Here is a 23,511-nt window from a genome sequence, read left to right on the forward strand (position 1 = left end):
ATGATCTTGATCTCTGGATGTCCACCTCGTCAAGTTCAAACTTACCCACATATTCCCCATGTTATGGTGACGGGACAGAGGCCATGTGAAATTACCTTTTAACCAATCCAGAGCTGTGTGTGGAACAAAAACAGAAAGTACAAAAAATGGAAAGGTGCATCTTCACATCACTATAATAGGACTAATGGCACTTAATGGATAAATCGGTTGCTATGTGTAAAAGCACTTGTGACCGTCCAGTTACAGTTACCATGTGTGCACACACAGCCACAGAGAGAGTAAGATGAAGCTCTGAAATGCAAATGTGCTCAAAGATAAAGCCCATGCATTTTTCATGGTGAACACGGTAGCTTGGCTCCTCTGATATGACAATGAGCGCTTATTGTCCTGTGTGCTCAGCTGGGCGTGCGACCATGGCCACAAATGCAACCCGCACCTCACTTGCTGGAACCGATTCAGCTCGGCACTGCAGGAACCATAAGCAGTGTTCGAAACCGTTCCCTATCACGGATATAGGGCACTATATAGCGTGTTCGCCATCTTGTAGTGGGGATCGAATTCTCCGCGGTTCATTTCATTCTCTATATTGTCCACTATACTATACCCACAATGCCCAGCTAATTTGAGTGTATATACGATGTACCCCTATATTTTACTCCCGTGTACCCCAATGCAATGCGGCCGTGTTTTCCCGGCGGCGGAGAAGAAGAATCAGAAGCATCTGCAAAAAACTGAAAAGGGAAAATAGAGCGGCCTTTCGTTTCTAAACAGTAGAAATGTAACACACAACATATATACAACCTTTAACTATCCTCCTGAGTGCTCGGTTTGTTTCAGGGACGTATTAGAAGTCATTTTGTTCCGGTTTGTTTACATGATGCTGAGCGCACCCGCCTCCGTCACACAAACAACCGGCGATCTACTGACGCAACAATGTTTTCAGTGAGTATCTGAAATCTTGTTTGGTCGTTCCCTATAAAGTTCATTATTTAATAGACACTATATAGGGAATAGTGAGTGAGTGAATGAGGGAACAGTTTCGAACACAGCTATAATGTAACTGTAAAAAAGATGATTCATTGTATTATATCACTTTAAAAAATGAGTGTTAATTGTTTTTGTCAATGCCGGATTGCTACTGTATGCATGTCGCAGTGTCACGGCTCAAATTTGCTCGCAAAACTTCGCCCCGCAAAAGTTCAGAAAATCTGACAAGTTTGAGTTGGTCCAGCTCAGCGGTTGCAAAGGATCTGCTGCAGCTGCTAATAAAGTTAAAAACATTTGCACATTTGGAAGTGATTCTTCAGAAATCACTGTTGAAGACGAAGTCTGTTCACCAACCTAATGTAATTATCCTCTGAACCAAAACATTTTCATTCCTAACTCGTCACAAACAGACGCTTGGTCAGGACCCTTTGGCATCATTTTTCAACGTGTAGGGCATCGTTATGGTTTAGGAAAAGATCATAGTTTGGGTTGAAATAAGTTAGTTTGTTGTGTACATGAACAATATTTGAAATGTTTTAAAAACTATATAGAGAATATTTTAAAATGGTATTGGTATTTGTAGTACTGGTATTTAAAATACCCTTGGGGACATGTTTTCAACATATTGGAGCATGTATGCAAATATACAAAACATGTAGCACATTATCTGTATGCTGATGTCTTCATGTCTGTGTGTGAGTGACAGATAATAACTCACCTCAGAGAATAGTGGCTTCAGGCACGAAGCAACTCGTTACTGTCAGTATCTAATTAAAACAGCCACAGTCGGGTAGTTCAGCTGCCTTTTAATGAGCTGTTTGCCTGATCGCTGTCACCCTGAGCGGAGGCAGCCATCTATCCAAACACCCTAAAACGGAACAGCTCACTCAGCCGAAATGAAACCTGAGGGGACCTTCAAGGGCACAGCAAAGTGCAGGCTCGCTTATATCTCATGCCACTCACTCCCTCTGACCTTCTATCTGTATGCAAAATCTACTGCTGTGATGCCACCTTGCTGTCACCTTTTTTTCAGGACATTTATCCCTGATTTATCTGTTTGTTATTGCATCTCAGATTTCTGTGGCATTCAAAAGCCTTTTTCAATTGATCAGAAGGAGTTTAGTTGATTGACTGTGGTTGCAATTTCATTATATCGAAAGAGAGACTTTGTGTTGCTTTGGTGGAAGCTAATTCAGATCCTTTACTTCCTTTACTATCAGCAAAATGTAGCTAAAGTACTTAAAGTAAAAGTATTGATTTTGCAGTAGATTGTTCCCTGTCAGAGTTTTCCTATTATATCAGATGTTTCTGGATTAATATTCCTGCTGCATTAATGTGTGTGTTGCGTTTTACTGCTGTAGATGTTTAAGGTTGTGCTCATTTTAACCGCCTTTATATACTATTGGGTAGTTTAATCGACAGCAATATCGATCATCATATGTTTGTAATATCCCTGTGAGAACCACGTATCTCTAAAAAGTCTAAAAAGTCTTTCATGGTGTTCTCAACACATAAAGGAACACTTCATCCTCCAGTTCATCTCAAACATTCAACATCAACACATCTGGAGATAACTGGATTTCACTGGACAGGAAGGGGAGGGAAAAATCATCTGAAAAGTAACTAAAGCTGTCAGACAAATGTAATGGAGTAAAAAGTACAATATTTATCTCTGTTGTAGAGGAATAGACCAATAAAGTAGCAAAACACGGAAACATTCAAGTAAAGTACAGGTACCTCGAATGTGTACTTGAGTAAATGAATTCCACCACTGATGTTTTATATTATTATTGCGTACTTCTTCTTTATCCTGCTTAGATGTATTCACGAGATGCTAATAAAGGAACCATGTTATATTATATGAAGCAGATGAAAGCAGAAATAATGTGGTAGAGCCAGAGAGAGAGAGAGAGAGAGAGAGAGAGAGAGAGAGCAGTTATGTTATATGGTGTATAGAAACATCAGAGATGTGAGTGTATACAGTGTGTGTGTGAGACAAAAAAACAGGGAGATATAGATAGACGAATGGAGAGAAAGATGGGAGTCTATATTTTATTAATCTCTGGTTAAGTGCCAGTGAGAGCTGCAGTAAAACTGCTGGATGAAACCATTTCACTGGAAGAACAGAGCATCCTGTATACCTGCAACATGACAGGCCCATGATTTTTTTTTTTTTTTTTAATTAAAACATAACTCCTATAAAAAGCATTTTGTGATGTATTGTTTTGGTGCAATATCATTAAAACTGCTACAATGAATCAATAACCCAAGGACCACTTACTAATAAAACATTTCAAACATGAAGTCCTTATTACTATTAGCTATTTATGTGATTGTTTTTTTGTTATTTTCTAGTTTTTTTCATTCAATTCATTCATTCACATTTAAGACTGCCAATAAAAAAATATTTCAAAAACACTTGCATTGCAGGTGAAAGTGAAAAACAGTGTTTTACATTAAACCATCTTGATTGATTCATTAATTGATTTTTGTTTTGGTCTTTAAAATGTGCATTTATAAAAAAAACTGAAATATAACCTATGACAATAAAAATGTTAAAGATAGATATGTATGCGTATATACATACATACATACATACATACATACATACATACATACAAACATACATATATACATAGATCTACTTTAAATGTCAGTGAATAGATTCAATGCAACAGTTGCGTCCAAAACCTTGTTGTCAAATGTCAACCTTCATTTATCTGTCTGTTGCTGCCCTCTGCTGCCTGTGAATATAAATATTGTACTGATAACAGCATTTCAACCTTACAGAAACGGTGGTCAAGTATTAAGCTGCTTTATACCACTAAGGTTCACATGTGGTGTCAGAATGATCTCTTATGCTATAACTCATGACATGGTCAAAAATATGCACAAATTATAAAACATATGCTTATCTTACAAGAAGGGCAAGAGTCGGCACACTTCCTGGAGAGGCTTCAAGGCTAAATGTCTGTAACAGGATGCTGCAGATGTTCCACCAGTCTGTGTTCGCAATGAATGGATGAACGTGCCTACTGGGCACAGGCAGGGTACAAACAATCTCAGAAGCCATGGAGGTTACAGTTCACACAGGCAAAAAGCATATCCCAGCTATTCAACAAAGAAACTTTACGAACTGTCAAAGCAGTCTGTGGAAAATTTTATTTTAAAGAAATGCAGGCTTGTAATACATTAGTTTGCATTAAAAGTTTATTTTACAAGTAACAATGATTAAATGCTAAAGTTTATTGTTAAGCTTTTCATTACAATGTTAAGGGTAGCCACAATATGTCAGGTACTGTATAACATAGAACCTTTTCCATTTTTCTCTCAGGGACAGGGAGTGGGATCAGGTACAGGTTCACAGGGATCCACCACACCCCGGACTTCTCCCATTTGGACGCTGCTGTAGTTTCCAGAGATGGACGTCCATGAGATCCCCTCATTGTTGTAGGTGCGCTTGAGGCGTGCAGTGTAAGGGATGTCTGCTCCGTACTTATATCCCACCAAACTGACACGGCAGGAGTGGTTTGGTGGGACATTGACCTCAACAGAAACAGTGCTGGTGGTGGATTCGGTATAAGTCGTCCCCTCTGTGAACTGGAGGGTTTTTTCCACACTAAACTCAATACCTGTGGACAGGATTGAGGGGATTTGGGCAGTGATGCTAGTCTTGACGCCCACTGTGATTGAAAAGCTGGTGTCCCACGTTTGCTCCACTTGGATTGTCTTTGAGACGGTAGCTGTCACTGTGACTGACTGACACTCATAGTTGGTAATGAAAGACTTGCGCATGGTCTCTGGAGGATAATCAATTACTTTAACCCCATCAGTCTTATACTTGACATCAAACATGTCCTCGCTGTATATATCTTTGCTAATGCTCAGGACCTGATAGCTGTAGTACCAATACTCATCCCCGTCATACGGAAGGTAGAAGACCTTATCTTTAACAACAACCTTCCCAAGACCATACTCGTTCTTTCCAACATATATATCGCAACCGGAGCAGGTCTCAACTGCATTCTGAGGAACTGAACCGGAGTAGCCATCTTTCCATTCCATTAACTCAAAGTTGTCTTTGTTTACCAGGATCTCAAATGGCCAAAGTAAAGAGCTAACATACTCTTTCCCTCTAAAGGTGTAGTAGCAGTAAGGACCCATGCCATGGTTGTAGAAACCAGCCTGGCCAAAGAATTGGCAGACATAGTCTAAGCGTCCAACATATTGGTTGTTGATGAACACAGCTCCGTTGGGAAGAGAGCCATTAAAGATCTGCCATTCCAGGTTGGTTTTATCAAACTTGATTGAGGACACCCGATCCAGCTTGCCCTCAATCTCTGGAGGAGTTGGAAGAGCTTGATTTGTTGATCGGTTAGCAGTGATCTTAGGAACTCTGTCCTCCAGACTTGAGTTTAGCAGGACTGTATGAAAGAAAGGAAAAATAGTATAAATAGTAAAAGTATAAACCACATGACATCAGTAATCAATTGATGTATCCATAATGCCTTCAGCTAAAATTGTAATAAAGGCTATAGGGCAAAACAAAAACTGGCCAATGGAGAGCAAAAATGAGAAAGAGTTTACCTCAAAATAGTTTTTAAATCACTTACAAAACCTTCCACTGTACAAAAGTGAAGCCAAAATATTCTGGATAAGGGCGCTGCCATCTTGTAATCTTGGAGCCAGATTTTGCGCAGTAGTGATCAGGCAGTAGAGCTGTGGTATCGAAGTCCTGTTCATACAGCTTCTGACCAATTGAGTGTCAATCACAGCTGTCTATCATGATGTTTCACCCTTTTTATAGCATCACATAACTAATAAAAACCTAAGCTTATCAGAACAATGAACAACTAAACAAACATCAGCGTGATCAGACTTAAAATGACAGAAACCATCTTTGTGAAAAATGTATTTAACGTGTACTTTCACTTTTTAGTTTGGTCCATGTCCCATCCGCTAACATGGAGGGAGCAGGATTTATGACATATACTGCAGCCAGCCACCAGGGGTTGATCAAGATGTTCTGGCTTAATTTACACAGTCTAGCTAGGCTGTATCAACCCCTGGCTCAGACATGAGTTGCAATGGTTAGCATGTCAAGCTAACTACTAATAGTCTTACTGAGGAAAATGTCATTAGCTAACTACAGTAGCTTGTGAAGACAAATGTAACCTAAACAAAAGTCTATAGTATGTTTTAAATGTCAATGTGGGGCTTACAGTAATACATATGTGGAATAAAGTACATACTAATTACAGTGCATTACTTTCATGTATACGTATGAACAGTTCAGAACAGCCTGAACTATTTGGATGTCTTGGCTCCAAAGAGGTGATTTCGGTAAATTGTCTCTCAAAACCAAAAAGGTTAAATAAATTTTAAGAACTAATTCAAATATGTTATCTAACAATAATAAAGTGAATTCCTCTTTCTTCCTATTTTCATACACATATTTTTGCTCTCTACATTTTGTGTAAAAGCAATTTCTATCCTCATCCCATTTAAAGTAATACATAAATGAGGACAAAGTAACAGCAACATGGGAAGTTTTAGTTTACCTTCAGTGTAAAGAACAGACAGGGCTAACAGCAGCAACACTGGCAGCGTCATCTGCAGATGAAACACAATAGGGTTTACTTATCCCCAGTTTGAAGCGTACCAACAAATCCAGACGTTGTGAAAATATTAGAACATCATATCTTGAGCCACTGAGATGGCTAAAAAGGCAATGTTTGTTTTAAAGACAAGACTTTGTAATGCGGAAGATGAGAATTATAGACTTATCTGTTTACGCATCTGAGAAAATTCAAATTATAAGTAGTATTGAAATGATTGCTTTTTCATTAGGTTAGTGGTGGTACATTTCTTGCATAAATTAACTTTCTACTTCTAACCTACTACAAAAAGTGGTTGAAATGTATCTAAGAATTACTCACCATCAGATTTATGAACCATTCCAACGTATCCAGACATATGTAGCTGCCTTATTGCCTAATCAAAAACAAATATACTCTCACTTCATCTGGGCTTCGACTTTGACCATTAAATATTGGGGTAGAAGAAATCAATGAGACGAAAAGTTTATCCCTCTTTTATATCTCTCTTTCCTTCATCATATGTTGTTGTCTGTTGCCTTGTGTTTGTGTTTTATGTCCCAACAGTTATGAAGACTACAGATCATTTAAAATGTTAACCTGCATCATGGTGCTGTGGTTTATCCGCAAACCAGGTTCATTCATTAACTTGGCAGCAAAAAAGAAAAAAGATTTTGAAACCTTAATTGTGCGGCCAATTCGTTTTATTTAATATCAAATGCTACAAACTGCTCCAAAGTCCACTCACACTAAGTTCATTGTATACCCAGGATCTGTATTGACTTTCCTTTTAAGCCTTATCTTTCTTTTTACTTTCAAAGGTTAATAATCTCTTAAATTTATATTAAATATATTTATAATTTACACGTGAAAGGACAAGATCAACTTTATGTCCTGTTCTGTTTGTTTGGCATCACAATGCTTTTTTTTTATCTTTGGATTGTATTATTTACAATGCATGTGTTTTGCCCCATTGGGTCAAGGGAAAGGACAAACAAATAAACAGAAAACATAATTGGGACATCCTTCTCTGTAATCACTGAAGTTAAAAAATGTTGTTGAATAATAAACACATGAATAGACATAATCTCAAATCAACACAAAGAACGTGCTATTTCCCAACAAAAAATATTGAACTGCAGTATAATATACTGACTTTGTTCCGAGTGCTGTATTTTTGCACTTCCAGTTTCCTTGTTACGAAGTCAATGGGTTTTTTTCAAATGGCTTTTTGGTTAAATGCCCGTAGGCATTTAGTTAACACAAGCTTAAGAGATTTTCATGTTTTTTTTTTCCTACGACATAAAACACATCAGTAAATATCCCACTCATGAATGTTGAAGTTTTTTTTACTTGTCTTAAAAAAGGCGGTTGCTAACAAGTGGATAAATGAGACTACAGAGGCTGTCAAGGACATTAAACGCCATCGTCAGCTTAATGGTGGTGATGTTGGAGTCATGTGATAGTGCGGTAGTTATAATTTATAGTTTAAAGCAGCCTACAAATGATTCAAGGTAAAACCACGCCGCATGGCTGTGCTATTGTTTTTCTATTATGAGACACAACCTGGAGGAAGCACTACGCATTGGCATGGCGCACCGCATGAAATTACTGTTAAGCACTGCTCTCAAAGTTCAAATTATCACAACTTCTAACTTGCTGGCGCTGATCTTTGAAGGCCCAACCACCTTTTGCAAAAACCACAAATACCTGCGCTGCCCTTTGTCTCTGATCCGCGCCCTTCCTCGCGGTTGTATCTCTGATCAGTGTAGGCGGCTTAACCGTATCTTTTTAGCAGAAATCAAGTTGCATATTGGAGCAATAAAAGAACAGAGCTGTTTCATTTTTGTTAAAGCCTTATCTTTCTGCTTTCAAAGGTTAATAATCTTTTAAATTAATCTAAGAGAAAGGCAAGAGAAAGAGAAATGTCAACTTTATGACGTGTTTGTTTAGTATCACAGAAACCTTTTAATCTTTGGATTGTATAATTTACCATATACTATATCAAGTTCAAGGCCAAGTTGGATCAAAGGCAAGACAGAAAAAGAACTACATTGGAACATCCCTCTCTGTGATCACTGGGGTTATACATTCCTGCTGAATAAACAGGATACTCTCTTCATATTCGTATATGTATTAATTCATTTTCTGTAGCATTTATCCTAGCCAAATTAGCACAGTGGAAGCAGGTAAATAACTTCTAGCCTGAAAACTCTTAAAACTAATTTGAGCCTGCTATGTCCAGTCATAAATTATTGATAACATTGCTGATAAAATGTGTAAACCACCAGGAGAAATTATGCACCTTTTTGATAGCCATAGGCTCTTTTGCTAGGAATTCCTGTCTGTCTTTATTCATGCAGCACATATAGAACTGAACTTTCTTACTGTTACTTTCTTTTCCTTCTGTTTTCTTGTAATCACGAAACATTATTCTTTTTTGGCATCACAGAAGCTTTTTAAATTTTGGATTTTATCAATTACGATGCCCCTTTACAACCATTTCCTTGTTGGATCAAGGGCAAAGAAATATCCCTATTTGTAAGCATTGTAGTTTCACATATCAATTGAATAAACAAAATAAACTCTTCCGATATACATTATGTTATAATATGTAATAAATCATTTTCTCCAGCATTTATCCAAGCCAAATCAGCACAAAAACGTAAAGCTGCTATTTGATTTTAACATCACATTTTATAAATATATTTTGAGAGATGTTTTAAATAACAAGGTCACATGAGACACAGCCATCTTCTAACCGTATACAAACTAGGAATTGCCATTCTCAGAAGGCGAAGCATTGCTACTTCTGCTACTTGGGCGGAGTGATTTGCTCGCAGCACCTGAGAATCCCCGTGGTGAGGAGCAGAGAGTAACAACGGTGCTTTTCAGGTGTTGCGCTAATCACTCCGCCTAAGTAGCAGTGCTTCGCCTTCTGAGAATATAGTTCCCAGTTTGTATTTGGTTAGAATATGGTTGTGTCTCATGTGACCTTGTTATTTGTACACGCTGTGACTATAACAACATGAAAATAGAAAATGTTGGCTTTATTTTGTCACTTATTGGGAGCAGTAGGCTAGTTGGAGCCGGTTACCTACAGGAACTGTGCTAAGCAAGGCTAGCGGTGGGTGCGTCAGACAGAGTTACGCAGAGGTTGTGCACCACTCTATTTTCACCACTCTAGTGGCAGCAAATTTATTTTGCAGCCAGGGTCAGTCTAGGCACTCTCCGTTGGCGTTCTCTTAATACATCCATGGACCCAACATCTTGATGTGGGTCTGGCTTGTCAGGCTACGAAAACACAGCAACGAAGGTTATATCCAGCAAAGGAAAAAACAACTTAATACCGGGAGTGGGGGGGGGGGGGGGGGGCGCAGACGCTGCCTTCACCGTCAGCAGGGATGAAATAGAACTACTCTCCGTCTTTAGTCTGTGATCTAACAAGGTGTAACTTGTTGTGTTTACTGCAGGTTTTGGAGAGATCCTATTTATAGAAAAGCTGAAAGAAAAGGACACATGTTAAGTGTCCGTCATGGAGAAAAAGTTGGCAATAAAGAGTTATTTATTGGATCTGACAGAGACAATAAAACTCTTACAATGATTAAATTAGTCAAGTTCAGAGCCAAGTGGAAGTGAAACTATGTGCTTTATGATTTAGCAACAAAGCAGCTACAGTATATAAGCCTGGAGGTGACAGGAGGTGGGCAAAGTGATGTTTGACTGTCACTGAAATGGTAAGGTATATTCATTTTACTGTACTGTGCTGTGGACATTTGTGTTTTGGCTAAAGAATCCTAGAAGCATACAAGAGGTGGTATGGTTAATTGGGAAATGTGAAAGTGTTTAGGAGTTATTATCCCATAAAAGAACAAAATTAAGTATGCTTCCGCAATTTAAAACTTTTAAGATTTTGCACATGCTTTTTGTAATCTTTATTCAAGTCTTCCTAGATGTAAACAAGTATGTACAGATATCCCAAGCAATACAAGGGCATATTATACTAATTTAAAAATGCTTCATATGATTTCAAAGTATGTTCAGTGGTTTTGTGCTGTGTTTTAGATGAAGCTCTCAGTGCTGTTGCTGCCGGCCCTGCTGGCTATGTCCTCAGCTAGTCTGCAAGACATCGTGAAGAAGAGCTCACAGATCGGAGAAGGTAAACAGAAACTGGTTTCGTGAATTTGCTTTGCAACATGTATGGGATATATGCTATTTGAATGTTGTTAATATGTCTTTGTGTCTGCTTTGGGCATCGTTTCCACTTTAATAGTTCAGAGTTGATTTGCTCACTAAAATATAAATAGTGTCCTCTGACTATTCAGCTGCCAAAATCCAGATAAGAGAAGATCTGAGTTGATAAAAATGTTGATAGGCTCATCAGAGTCACCTTCAATTATAACTGCGCTCAGAGCTCTAGGCCTAATGAGCAGCGGCAAATGTCTTTGGACTTTTTTGGAATTTTCCAAAGTGTGGAAATAAAGCTCTGAGAGATGACAACACAGACAATATTGGACAATAAATACAGACCATTCCCCCACTTTACTCTATTCACTGCTATCTATTCATACATTTTTAGTTTGATTTGGAATTTACTTTGAGACTTGTGATTTACTGCTTCTATTTCTCATTTTAATGTAAACATTTTGATAATTTGCTCTGAATCTTGTTTTTCTCTGTTTAATGTATGTTGGTTAGTTAGTTAGTTCGTTAGTTATATTTTATTTCTGTGTCATGCCAAACATTTTGGTCCATCCTACATGGGATTACAAGACACCACAAACTTACTTATTTAACAAACGTCTTCCTGTCGCATATACAAATCATTCGGAGAAATACATGAATATAAATATATATATATATATATATATATATATATATATATACACACACATTACATACAAACAACAAATACAGTTAATCTCAATAGAGAGCTTTTTTCCTCTTCTCCCAAGCTTTCTCAAGATAACTGGCTAATTTATATGTTTCATATGTGAACAGCCTTCTTAGGCTTTGAGCATCATCCATATTTACCAAATCAATCTCTGCTTTTATCTTACCAAACAAAAAATCACGCTGTCCACATTAAAAAGGACAGTAAAAAACAAAATGGAACTCATTTTCTATATCATTCAAACAACAGATGGGACAGATCCGTTTTTCCTCTTCTAAATTAACATATCGTCCTGTTTCAACAGTCAAAGGCAAAACCCCAGATCTCACTTGAGCACATACAGATCTTTGCCTTTTTGTCAAATTATATATAACATAATTCTCTGTGCCATATTCCGGTTTTATCATCACAAAAATACGCAATTTTGGCGTAGCCCATATATTGTCGGCCCACTGCCTTTTGTCTTTAGCAAACACAGATTTTTTAAACAAGCCAATATTCAGCTTTTCATTATTTAAAAACAACTCACCAAAACCATAATTACAAAGCAATTTGCATATATCGTTAGACCAAGGATCAAGAATGTGTTTATCCCAGAGAAATATTTTCCTCATCATATTTGCGTCCATATCTAATAGACTGGGCCATACATATCTTCCAGCGAGCCTCACATGATTCCCATCCCATGTCTCCCACTATCGCCAATGTCGGGATATATTTATGCACACCCAGAAAATATCTTATGGCACTATTTTGCACTAATTCACAATTAGATATATTCCTAAGTCCTCTAACACCCACAATATAATCAAGTATAGGGCACACACAAGCTTGAAACAATTTAGAATAAGTTTGAAAACTTGTCTTTCAGATTCTTGCTTTTACCAATGATTCCTCCCAAAGCTACGTGCTGAATCAGCAAGAACCTTAACACCTTTTCTGAAATTCATATGTTCATCAATATAGAAACCTAGATATGTATATGAATCTGCAATGTTCAGCTTGTGTGACCCAATTTTAAACTCATAAGTGCTGCGAGTAGTTAAAGGTTTTCTAAAGTGAATTATTTCTGTTTTCTTTCTATTGATAAACAGTCTCCATTTATTACACCAATCATCAATATGGGAGAGCATCCGCTGCATATTATCTTTAGAGGGTGACAGTAATACTATGTCATCCGGGTACAAAAGAATACTTATCATTTAATTTCCACATCTTATCCCACAATTCAGTGCTTTAATTTCCTTTGCCAAATCATTTATATAAATTGCAAATAATGTGGGGGACAAAGCATCACCCTGTTTTACCCCTAATGATGTTGGGAACCAGTTTATATGGGGTTCATTTAATCTTACACATGCTGTGGGCTTATGATAAACAGACTTCAGTGCCCAATAAAAAATTCCATTTACCCCGTACTCTATAAGTTTATATGCTAACAGATCCCTATTGATCATATCAAAAGCTTTATGAAAATCGATAAGGCATGAATATGTTGGCTTATTTTCACTTATTCTTTTAGTTATAATTGTAGACAATACAAAATGTGATCTAAACATCATCTTGATTTACGGAACCCATTTTGTTCTTCCACAAGGAGCTCTTCTTTCTCTAAATACAACATAAGCCTCTCATTAAGTATTGTAGAATACAGCTTATAAACTGTGCTCATTAAACTAATCCCTTTATAATTTAAAGGCACCCTTGGATTCTCATTTGGGGATTTTGGTATCGGATTAATAATTGATTTAAGCCACATAGATGGTATTTTGCCAGATTCAAAGCATCCTTTAAATAAATCACACAAAATATCAAATAGTTTGGGTGATTTTAGTATTTCATTTGGGATATTTTCAACCCCTGTCGCTTTTCCCAATTTAGCTTTATATCAGAAACATATTTTCTGCTTTACGCATAGATTGCCACAATTCTTTTAACTCTTTATTCCAATAAGTTTTTGTATTGAATGGCTTTTTTGTAACATTATAGTTGTCTCCAGCTTTAATATCAGACTCTATGTCTTCTTTAATCAATTTACAAAGGCTAACATACCAGTTATCTAGATTTTATTGTTCTCTAAAACATAATTGTATATCATTCTTCATTTTCAACAGGGTTGGTTGTTGTAAACTTCAGGATAAGAAGTTAACTGGTAAAGTCCTACTGACTTTCCTTCTTGTGGATGAATTTTGTAAACTCTCCTGATAAGCTATATGACAATGAACCTCATTCTTTATAAGACATTTTAACCACAGTAAAGAATGATCTGGGACTCTGCTTCTTTCTCCAATCAAATCCATACTACTATGATTGTGATATGACTGTTCTTGTCTTCCCCCTTTCTTTGTATACAGTTCCAATTCTGAACCCAGATCTAGAGAACAGGATTCCTCAAATCACCACCAACGGATCTTTGTTGGCTCTTCCGCCCCCTGCTGAATTTGAGAACAGACTGGGTCAATCTTCCTCCTTCGTGTTTGGTAACTCCAACCTGAAATGGCAGACCACGTCTGGCTCTCTCCCGTCTGGTGCCGTTTCAATTTACAATGGATATGCCAGTCGCTACGACTATGTCTGCAAATACAGGTGCTCATCTGGCTTCTACAACCCCAACATGGGTCATTACTGCCACTACCCCTTGTCAGGGAAAGAGCATCGTGCCAGCTCATTTGAGTTCCTGGTAAACAAAGACAACTTTGAATTTTTAGAATGGAAGGATGGCTCCTGGGGTTCAGTGCCTCAGAATGCAGTCTACACATGCGGAGACACATATGTTGGGAAGAACAAATATGGCCTTGGGAAGGTGCATGTTAAACACAAGGCCTTCTTCCTTCCCTGGAACGGTGATGAGTATTGGTACAAGAGCTACCAGGTCCTGACCCTCAACAAAGAAATAAACAGCGAGCACATGTCCAATGTCAATTACAACACTAATGTTAAAGTCTTCCAGTATCCTCCAGAGACCATGACCAAGTCCATCATAACCAACAATGAGTGCAGCCCAGTTGTGAAAAGAGTTGAGCTCTCAAAAACCAACATGGAGGAGAAAAGGTGGGACACCAGCACTTCCATCATGAGTGGAGTCAGTAGTAGCATCACCGCCCAAATCCCATTCATCCTAATGAGTATTACGCTCAGTGTTGAAACAACAAAGCAATTCTCCAGTGGAACCACTGTGGTGGAGTCGAAAACCTACTCTGTCTCTGTGGAGCAAACTGTCCCACCAAACCACTCCTGCAGTGTCAGTATGGTGGGATATAAGTATAAGGCAGACATCCCCTACACAGCTCGCCTCAGCCGCACCTACAGAAATGGGCAGACAACATGGGCGTACATCACTGGGACCTACAAGGGCGTCAACGTTGGAGAAGTCCACTCTGTTGTGGATCGCTGTCAACCTCTACCCAATTCCAAGCCTTGTCCCTGAAAGAAAATTTTTTATCTTAAGATTTGTGACATAATCAATGTTAACTATTGGTGAAAATTATAAGTGTACTATACTAACTCTAGTAATAATTGTCTGGGCAACAGGATAGGTTTTAGGAGTGGTGAAGGAAGAGTCAAGAAAGTTTCCCTGAGATGACAAATCCAATGATTTCAGCAGAACACTGAAAAATTACTAACTTTTCACCACAGAGAGCAGAGAACATAATATGTTAAAGGGCTTTTTCATGTTGAGCTTTATATTTTTCTCTGTTAAGTCCCAGTCAGTAATTTTTGGAACGTGCTGTATATGTTGCAGTTATAGTAAAAATACAACGATGATGAGTTTTTGTTTGTTTTATTACAAATGAATGTAGGCTTGCAATAAAATGATTTATATGTGTAAGGAATTGTATTGTTACCTCTATTTAATAATAAGAGGAAGTTAAGCCATAGAGCTTTTATTGTGAAGGGGAAAACAGAAGTGGTGAAATGTTGTGATAAGTTTCCATTGATTGTATTTTTGATTAATAAAAGAGAAGACATGCAGTGCCATCTTGGTTCAGACATTAAAGCTTGTGTTTTCATTTTATAGTTTCATAGTATAGTATATAGGTCACATACAAAACCCTTTGTTACATATGTGTGCATGTATGAGGAAGCATTTTTCTGATTCTTGAATGATTATAATAACTACAGTAGCGAATCAGGGTCCTGGACCCTGGGCCTTCAATAATACATTCAAGACATTTGATGTAAATAAACCTATCATCAGCAAGAGAAAACAAAAACAACTTCATAGATCTAGTTTTTGTAAACTGTTAGTCCATAAAGGTAATGTGAATCAAATTAAGTGCAACTGAAGACAATACACAGCAGCTTTTGGTTACTGAAGCATGAGTAGGAAGAGCTGTACGCTCCGTGAAGGGGATCAAGCCTTCGCTGTTGTGGAACGGCATCACTGTTAGACGTGCCCCCACAATTAAATTTTAATCCCACCACAAATGCAATTTTAGGCTTTTGGACCTGCAGTGTGTGTGTTTCTTCTGTGATGCTTGTTTTCTCACATGATTTTTAGGCTTTTTAGAAAAGATATACGCCATTCGTATCTGCCTTCCAGTCATGATTAAATACATAAAGATAGTCTGCCTGGAATATTACTTCATGTCTTGTATGCTTTTTCTACAAAAAGTTTAATTACCTGCTTAAATTAGTAATGAAAAAGAAATAAATATTAACTAGAAAATGCATTTCCTGCAGAAAATGCATGGGAATGCTGAAGAGCTGAATTGATAAAGCTAAACTGGATGAATAGCTTAAATCAGTAAGAAGAAGCTGAAGTAGTGAGAATAGTTGAAAAAATGGAAATCGGTAGAATGAGTATGAATTTCATTAAAAAGTTGAATAACACCACTAATGTATAAAATAATTAATTTTTATTTTATCTGAAATTATGAATCAGTATGGAAAACTTACAATACTGTGAGAAACATTGATGAAAATGCAGAAATATGGAACAAATTGTTGAAAAATCTCAAATGCATTGCACTAAACTGCTGTTAAGAGCTGAAATACATTTTAGAAAAGCTGGAAGCTAAACTGTAATACTGTCAAAAGTGGAAGTTTCAATGAATTGACGAAAAAGTCTTATTATCAGCCATATCCATTGCATAGAACAAACAAGCAGAAAGAGAGAGAGAGGAAAGATAAAAGGAGAGGAAAAAAGGAAGCAACTTTCAATTGCTATATATGTCAGTGGTAACACACACCTTTGGAGCGATAATGGGTTAAGTGTTTACCTCAGGGACACATTGATTGATGTACCTCAGTGGGATCTAAACCCGGCTCTCCCACACCAGAGGAATGTGTCATATCCACTACACCTTCACCAACCAATACTTGGATCACTGGATACTTGAGTCACCCTGTTGGGGCTCTGCAAGCGAGACGCTCTTGGTTCCTCCCCCGTCTTCCCCACTGCCTGCTGATTGTCGTATCGGATCTGGACTGTTCAAGGGTGTCACCATGGCAACGTGCTGTGTTTTCGCTATAACATTCTGCGGACTGGGTCACTAGTGGGACTGCCGGGCTGTGCGTTTCTCAGCAGGCCAAGCTCCCCCAACCTACCCTCTCCCCAGTCCAACGCCTTCGCCGCCAAATGTGCAACTGTACATTTATGTTATGTTATGTTATGTTATGTTATGTTATGTTATGTTCAGCAGTGCAAATGTACTGTTTGTGTGCTTATGTGCTGAGGTGTTTTTTTTTCCTGTTCCCACACTGTTCTTATCTTTATGAGGATAGTCTGAGAGTTGCTTTTTTTCCCCTCTCCTCTCCTCATGTGATGCTGTATTGTCCCTGTTAATTAAGTTAATTAAGAGTTAAGAGAGAGTTGTTTTGGCGCCGCATATATGGCGACTCGGTGTGTCTGTGCGTGTTGCTTTAATGTGACATGCACCTACAGCACCAGGACAAATTCCTTGTGTGTGTAAACGTACTTGGCAATAAAGCTTTTTCTGATTCTGATTCTGATTCTGATTGGATGATGTTCCTTCAGCTCTAATGTGTGTGTGTATATGTATGTGTGGCTGTGTCTGTGTGTGTGTCTGTGTGTGTTTGTGTGTGTGTATGTGTGAAAATTGTCAGAGTTGGAAGCTAAACTGCATTACCTAAATAAGTGAAGAGCTAAAATACATTGTTAGAAAAGCTGGAGCTAAACTGTAATACTGCCAAAGATGAAAGTTGAAATGAATTGCCTGAAAAAACTGAAAGACTGCTGATGCTGTCTGTGAAAGTGTTGTCATGGTGACGAGTGTTTGTAAACATCCTTTGATCAGTTAACGACCGTGTCACCTGCTGTAAACTGCACCACACCTGCTAATGCTAATGAGTGAGAGACAGTGTGAGAGAACCCTTCAAACAAGCCTTAATAAATCCACAACAGTACATGCTATCGACACGACTTCACCGTTAGAGACACACAACCTTTGTGAACGTATTCATGTAAAATTTATCTTGATAAACTTAAAAATGTGGGCATATCAGCGATTTAAAAAAGAGGTTCGCTCTGTGTTTCGCTGGGAAATGTGGAGGACATTTAACATGGCAGCGAATGGAGGAAGATGTGGAACTCTTGTCATTTGGAAGCTCATCGAGCTAAAAGTATAAGGCATATAACTGAGCACATTGGCTGATACTAGACAAAAATACCTATGTTTTGATGTATAAATTGTGTATGACAAGTAGATATTGTGGGCGTGAGAGCAATTTATAGACAAGGGACAAAGATAATGTTTTAAGGCTCTGCACTCTAGTGTATGACATCATCCACTCTAGGTGGCGCAAGACACACTCACTAGAAACGCAGAAAAATCCTGAAATGATCACTGAACTTAAACAGCTTTTTCACAAAAACTGTAAAAGATATCAAACTGAAAAGATATAGCCTAATACCTGAAGTTTTTGTGAACATTTTAAAGTTTGTTTGGCGTCTGTAGGTGAAAGTATGGAGGGGCTGAAAATTTTGGGAGCGGAAGAAGATTTGAAGGATTTGAAGCATGCTCTCATTGACTTCAATGTTTAAAAAAAAGTGTTAAAAAGCTTAATATTTAAAAAAGTATAAACAGTAGAAAAAAAGTTGAAGAAGTCCCATCATTAGCTGAAAGAGCTGAACATTTTAAAAGTTGAATGGTTTTAATAGCTGAACGTATGCAGAAGTTACAGAGAGCCAAAAAACGTACGGAAGAGGGAATAAGTTTATAAAGAACAGAATAACAATAGTTGGCTGTTGAACAGCATTCCCACTAATAAACAAAATGGCCGAAAGGAATAACAATAGTTGGAATGCTGTTGAACAGCATTCCCACTAATTAATAAAAAACACCAAGGACAAATGCACTACATTAATCAAAATCCCTTTCTTCAAATTATGTGACTTTCCTTGTGCTTCACACTACTACACTTCACTGAATGTACCAAGACGCTAAACACTTTGAACATATTTTATCTCTTAAATTGGGCAGTAGTAGCGCTGTCCGTAAGGACTTGGCTTTAGAGCCAAAGGGTGGCCAGTTTGAGTCCCCATACATAACCAGAAATGGAATGTGGACTGGTAGCTGGAAAGATACCTGTTGACCTGGGCACTGCTGCAGTGCACATGAGCAAGGCACCGAACCATTAGAGCCTGACTACAGCAGCCCCATCAATGCAACATCCCTACGTAACAATAATCAATGTCTATAGGTCCTGTATATAGGCACACCTGTGTGTATTTTTGGACCTATGTGTACAGGGAAAAAAAAAATTGCCCTAGAGGGATTCATAAAGTATACCTTTCTTTTTTAAGTTTAACATCTGGATTTCTTTTTTTAACAACATTGAAGTAATAAATGAAGTGTTGGCTTATTTATCTGTAGTTGTTTTATACCATTACCATGCTGCTGATCCTGTCTGTAACCAGCATACTGATTAGTTTGCTGTAAGTTTATTTTTGTAACAATGATTACATTTTCTCATGAATTTTATTTTTTACTTGACAAACAATATTTTGAAAAACTGAAGACAAATTTAAATTACAAGTACTTTTATTGCCCTATAAAATATGTTAAGGCATATAAAACATAAAAGCAATTTTATTTTTAGCTTTTCATTACAGTGTTATGGACATACAATATGTCAGGTGCCTTATCTCATAGAGCCACTATTTTTCGTTCAAGGACAGGGTGTGGGATCAGGTACAAGTTCACAGCGATCCACCACACCATGGACTTCTCCCATTTGGACACTTTTGTAGGTCCCACAGATGGACGTCCATGAGATCTTCCCATTTCTATAGGTGCGCTTGAGGTGTGTAGTGAAAGGGATGTCTGCTCTGTACTTTTATGCCACCATAATAACACTGCAGGAGTGGTTTGGTGGGACATTAGCCTCAACAGAAACAGTGTGGGTGGTCGACTCGATATAATTGGTCCCCTTGGTGAACTGGAGGGTCGTTTCCACGCTTAACTCAATAGTTGTGGACAACTTTAAGGGGATTTGGGCAATGATGCTAGTCTTGACGCCTGCTGTAATTGAAAAACTGGTGTCCCACGTTTGCTCCACTTCGATTGTCTTTGAGAGGGTAGTTGTCTCTGTCACAGGCCGGCACTGATAGTTGTTGACAATAAACTTGTGCATGGTCTCTGGAGGATAATTAATGACTTTAACCCCATCAGTCTTATACTTGACATCAAACATGTCCTCGCTGTATATACTGTATCTCTGCTAATGCTCAGGACCTGGTAGCTGTAGTACCACTACTCAAAACCTTCATACGGAAGGTAGAAGACCTTATATCATTAACAACAACCTTCCCAAGACCATACTCATTCTTCCCAACATATATCTCGCAACAGGAGCAGGTCTTGACTGCATTCTGAGGCACTGAACCGTAGTAGCCATCTTTCCATTGCAAAAGCTCAAAATTGTCTTTGTTTACCAGAATGTAAAATGTCGAAGAGGTAACATACTATTTTCCTCCAAAGGAGTAGTAGCAGTAAGGACCCACGTTAAGGTGTAGAAATCAGCCTGGCAAAAGTATTGGCAAACGTAGTCATAGCGTTTAACGTATATGTTGTTGATAACCACTGCTCTGTTGGGGAGAGAGCCATTAAAGATCTGCCATTCCAGGTTGGTTATATCAAACTTGAACAAGGACACCCGGTCTAGCTTGTCCTCAATCTCCGGAGGAGCTTGAAAGAAAATGATCTGTCACTCGGTTAGAGGTGATGTTAGGAACTCTGTCCTCCAGACTTAAATCCAGAGACAGTACTGTATGAAAGAAATAATAAAGGCACAGTCAGGAATAATGTTTAAAGTGCTCATATTATGCTCATTTTCAGGTTCATAATTGTATTTAGAGGTTGTATCAGAATAGGTTTACATGGTTTAATTTTCAAAAAACACCATATGTACTGCACATTGATGCAGCTCCTCTTTTCACCCTGTGTGTTGAGCTCTCTGTTTTAGCTACAGAGTGAGACATCTCACTTCTGTACTATCTTTGTTGGGAGTCGCACATGTGCAGTAGCTAGGTAAGGACTACTAGCCAGTCAGAAGCAGACTATGTTAGGCAAGCATTATAACGTGTGCTACAAAGTGACGCACGTTCGCCACGGAAGTAAAGGCTTTAAAAAGAACATACGTAATGAATTGATTTATCCTTAACCAGTCCCTCCAGGATTTCGCGATGTCGCGATCACGCCACTTCACGCAAATTCAACCAATCACCGCGAATTTGGTGCGACTCGCAATTTTGACCAATCACCGCAACTTTTCCACATATTTGACTCAATAACCTGAAGTTTCCTGCGACTTCAACCAATCACAGCAGTCCCACATGCACTCTGAGAGCCAATGACCAATCGGGAGTGAGAACAGGGTTGATCATTTCCTTGTTTTTGATATAAAGACGAGACGTGTTGTGTGACTCATTTACCAACAAAACGTACAGCGAAAGACCATGCAAAACATTTCAGACCGTCCTGCCAACCTGTATACATTTTAACATCAATGTAGACTGTAACGATTTAAAAGTCGCTGAAGTTGCTGCCGTTTCCATCCTGGCTGTCGGCTCTCTGCAGCGGGTGGGGCTACTGCTCCATACCCCCCGCGACTGACGCTTGCACACACACAAACACACACACAGACACACACACAAACAACACGCACGGTGGATGCAGGAGGAAAAGGAGATGAGAAGACACAATGACCTAAATTGAGGACAGCTACGCTTGTTATTGTAAGTGCAATGATAAGTTAATGTCAGTACTTTATCAAACCGTATGAATGTGTGTCCCAGCCCAGGCCAGCATAGGAAAATAACTAACAATGTAAAGATCAACAAGCCACTGACAAATGTGTAAGTGTGGTTCAAAACTTCGCTCAGACAGCAATGGCTGCGATATGATATTAACGGTGAGGCGTAAGCGGTCGCGGTGCTGTTGACACTTCCTGAGAAGCAGGCACAACTGTGGTTTATCTGCCCTGGGGACTGACTGACTGACAGGCTGAGGCTGTAAGGCAAGGCAGCTTGATTTCTACAGCACCTTTCAGCAACAAGGCAATTCAAAGTGCTTTACATGAAACATTAAAGAGCAGTTAAGTGGTTGAAATTTATGAGAATCAATCACCATCAGATTTATGACCCATTCCAACGTATCCAGGCATATGTAGCTGCCTTATTGCCTAATCAAAAACAAACATACTCTCACTTCATCTGGGATTTGACTTTAACCATTAAATATTGGGGTAGAAGAAATCAATAATAAGACACAAAGTTCATCACAAAGTTTTTAAAAAAGGTACAGCTGTAATACTAGCAAGTTAAATCAATTTTAATAAATAATTCAAATATGTTATCTAACAATAATAAAGTGAATTCCTCTTTCTCTCTCTAAGCAATTTCTATCATCCCATTTAAAGTAATACATAAATGAGGACAAAGTAACAGCAACATGGGAAGTTTTAGTTTACCTTCAGTGTAAAGAACAGGCAGGGCTAACAGCAGCAACACTGGCAGCGTCATCTGCAGATGAAACACAATAGGGTTTACTTATCCCCAGTTTGAAGCGTACCAACAAATCCAGACGTTGTGAAAATATTAGAACATCATATCTTGAGCCACTGAGATGGCTAAAAAGGCAATGTTTGTTTTAAAGACAAGACTTTGTAATGCAGAAGATGAGAATTATAGACTTATCTGTTTACGCATCTGAGAAAATTCAAATTATAAGTAGTATTGAAACGATTGCTTTTTCATTAGGTTAGTGGTGGTACATTTCTTGCATAAAATAACTTTCTACTTCTAACCTACTATAAAAAGTGGTTGAAATGTATCTAAGAATTAGAACCGAATAGTCTATGTTGGGTTCTACTATCCTAAAACCAGTTGAGCTTTTGTACAAAAAGACACTCAAAACTCTAAAAACCTTTTTCTTATCATCATTGCAAAATCTTAGAGAAATCCAACTTACTGAGTTTTGATAATTTTTGTAAATTTTCCTCAATATGCTTAATTTATAAAGTACTACATGGCTTGGCGCCACCCCCATTGCAAGAATTTATTAAATACAGACAGACTCAGATTACTAGAGCTGTTGTAAACAGGGACTGTTTCTAACTGTCCTTTTAGAAAAACCTCTTTCAGCCATAATGCACTATCTATTAAAGGTAGTGCATTACGGAACACACTACCCCCAACTATAACGGGAATGTCCCACTCTGGCCACCTTTAAAAGCCAGGTGAAGGTGTGGCTTAGAACTAACCAAACTGTGCAATCACATCTGTCTGCATGCTGTACCGTATTTGCCAAGTAGAGTGTACTAATGAATTGCGTCTTAGTCTTAACACTTACTAATAAATTGTCTTGTTTGTTTATTTTTCTTTCATTCTGTTTCTCCCTGTTTTATATAACAAATGTTATTACTGTATATATTTTGTCTTAGAGCTAACCAAGCGTGGGTCACCTCTACTTGTATGCTGTACCGTATTAGCTCAGTAGAGCATATGTATGTTGTGTCTCTGTTTTAACATTTATTAATGAATTGTCCTGTTTTTCTTTTCTTTCGTCC

General features: G+C 38.1%; 2 protein-coding genes across 7 annotated transcripts; one reads left to right on the forward strand and one right to left on the reverse strand.

Annotated features, from left to right (window-relative positions):
* Positions 1 to 3,610: 3,610 nt before the first annotated feature.
* LOC116054306 (natterin-3-like) lies at positions 3,611 to 22,501 on the reverse strand. 5 transcript variants are annotated; one of them, XM_031305788.2, is made up of 3 exons: positions 22,414 to 22,488; positions 5,601 to 5,738; positions 3,611 to 5,411 (listed from the first exon to the last, which is right to left on the reverse strand). In XM_031305788.2, the coding sequence occupies exons 1-3, from the start codon at positions 22,463 to 22,465 to the stop codon at positions 4,318 to 4,320; spliced, it is 1,284 nt and encodes a 427-aa protein (XP_031161648.1). In that variant the 5' UTR covers positions 22,466 to 22,488; the 3' UTR covers positions 3,611 to 4,317. The 5 variants fall into 5 exon arrangements, with proteins under 5 accessions (XP_031161648.1, XP_035852969.1, XP_035852972.1 ...); XM_035997076.1 differs by lacking the exons at positions 5,601 to 5,738; positions 22,414 to 22,488 and adding exons at positions 6,549 to 6,600; positions 22,071 to 22,106 and having other exon boundaries at positions 3,617 to 5,411; XM_035997079.1 differs by lacking the exons at positions 5,601 to 5,738; positions 22,414 to 22,488 and adding exons at positions 6,549 to 6,600; positions 6,889 to 6,910 and having other exon boundaries at positions 3,618 to 5,411.
* LOC116054307 (natterin-3-like) lies at positions 10,276 to 15,528 on the forward strand. 2 transcript variants are annotated; one of them, XM_035997081.1, is made up of 3 exons: positions 10,276 to 10,321; positions 10,650 to 10,743; positions 13,833 to 15,528. In XM_035997081.1, exons 1-3 carry the CDS (start codon positions 10,319 to 10,321, stop codon positions 14,903 to 14,905), a joined length of 1,170 nt encoding a protein of 389 aa, XP_035852974.1. In that variant the 5' UTR covers positions 10,276 to 10,318; the 3' UTR covers positions 14,906 to 15,528. The 2 variants fall into 2 exon arrangements, with proteins under 2 accessions (XP_035852974.1, XP_035852977.1); XM_035997084.1 differs by having other exon boundaries at positions 10,301 to 10,326.
* Positions 22,502 to 23,511: the final 1,010 nt, after the last annotated feature.

Source organism: Sander lucioperca, chromosome 2, assembly GCF_008315115.2.
Source record: "Sander lucioperca isolate FBNREF2018 chromosome 2, SLUC_FBN_1.2, whole genome shotgun sequence".
Taxonomy (NCBI): domain Eukaryota; kingdom Metazoa; phylum Chordata; class Actinopteri; order Perciformes; family Percidae; genus Sander; species Sander lucioperca.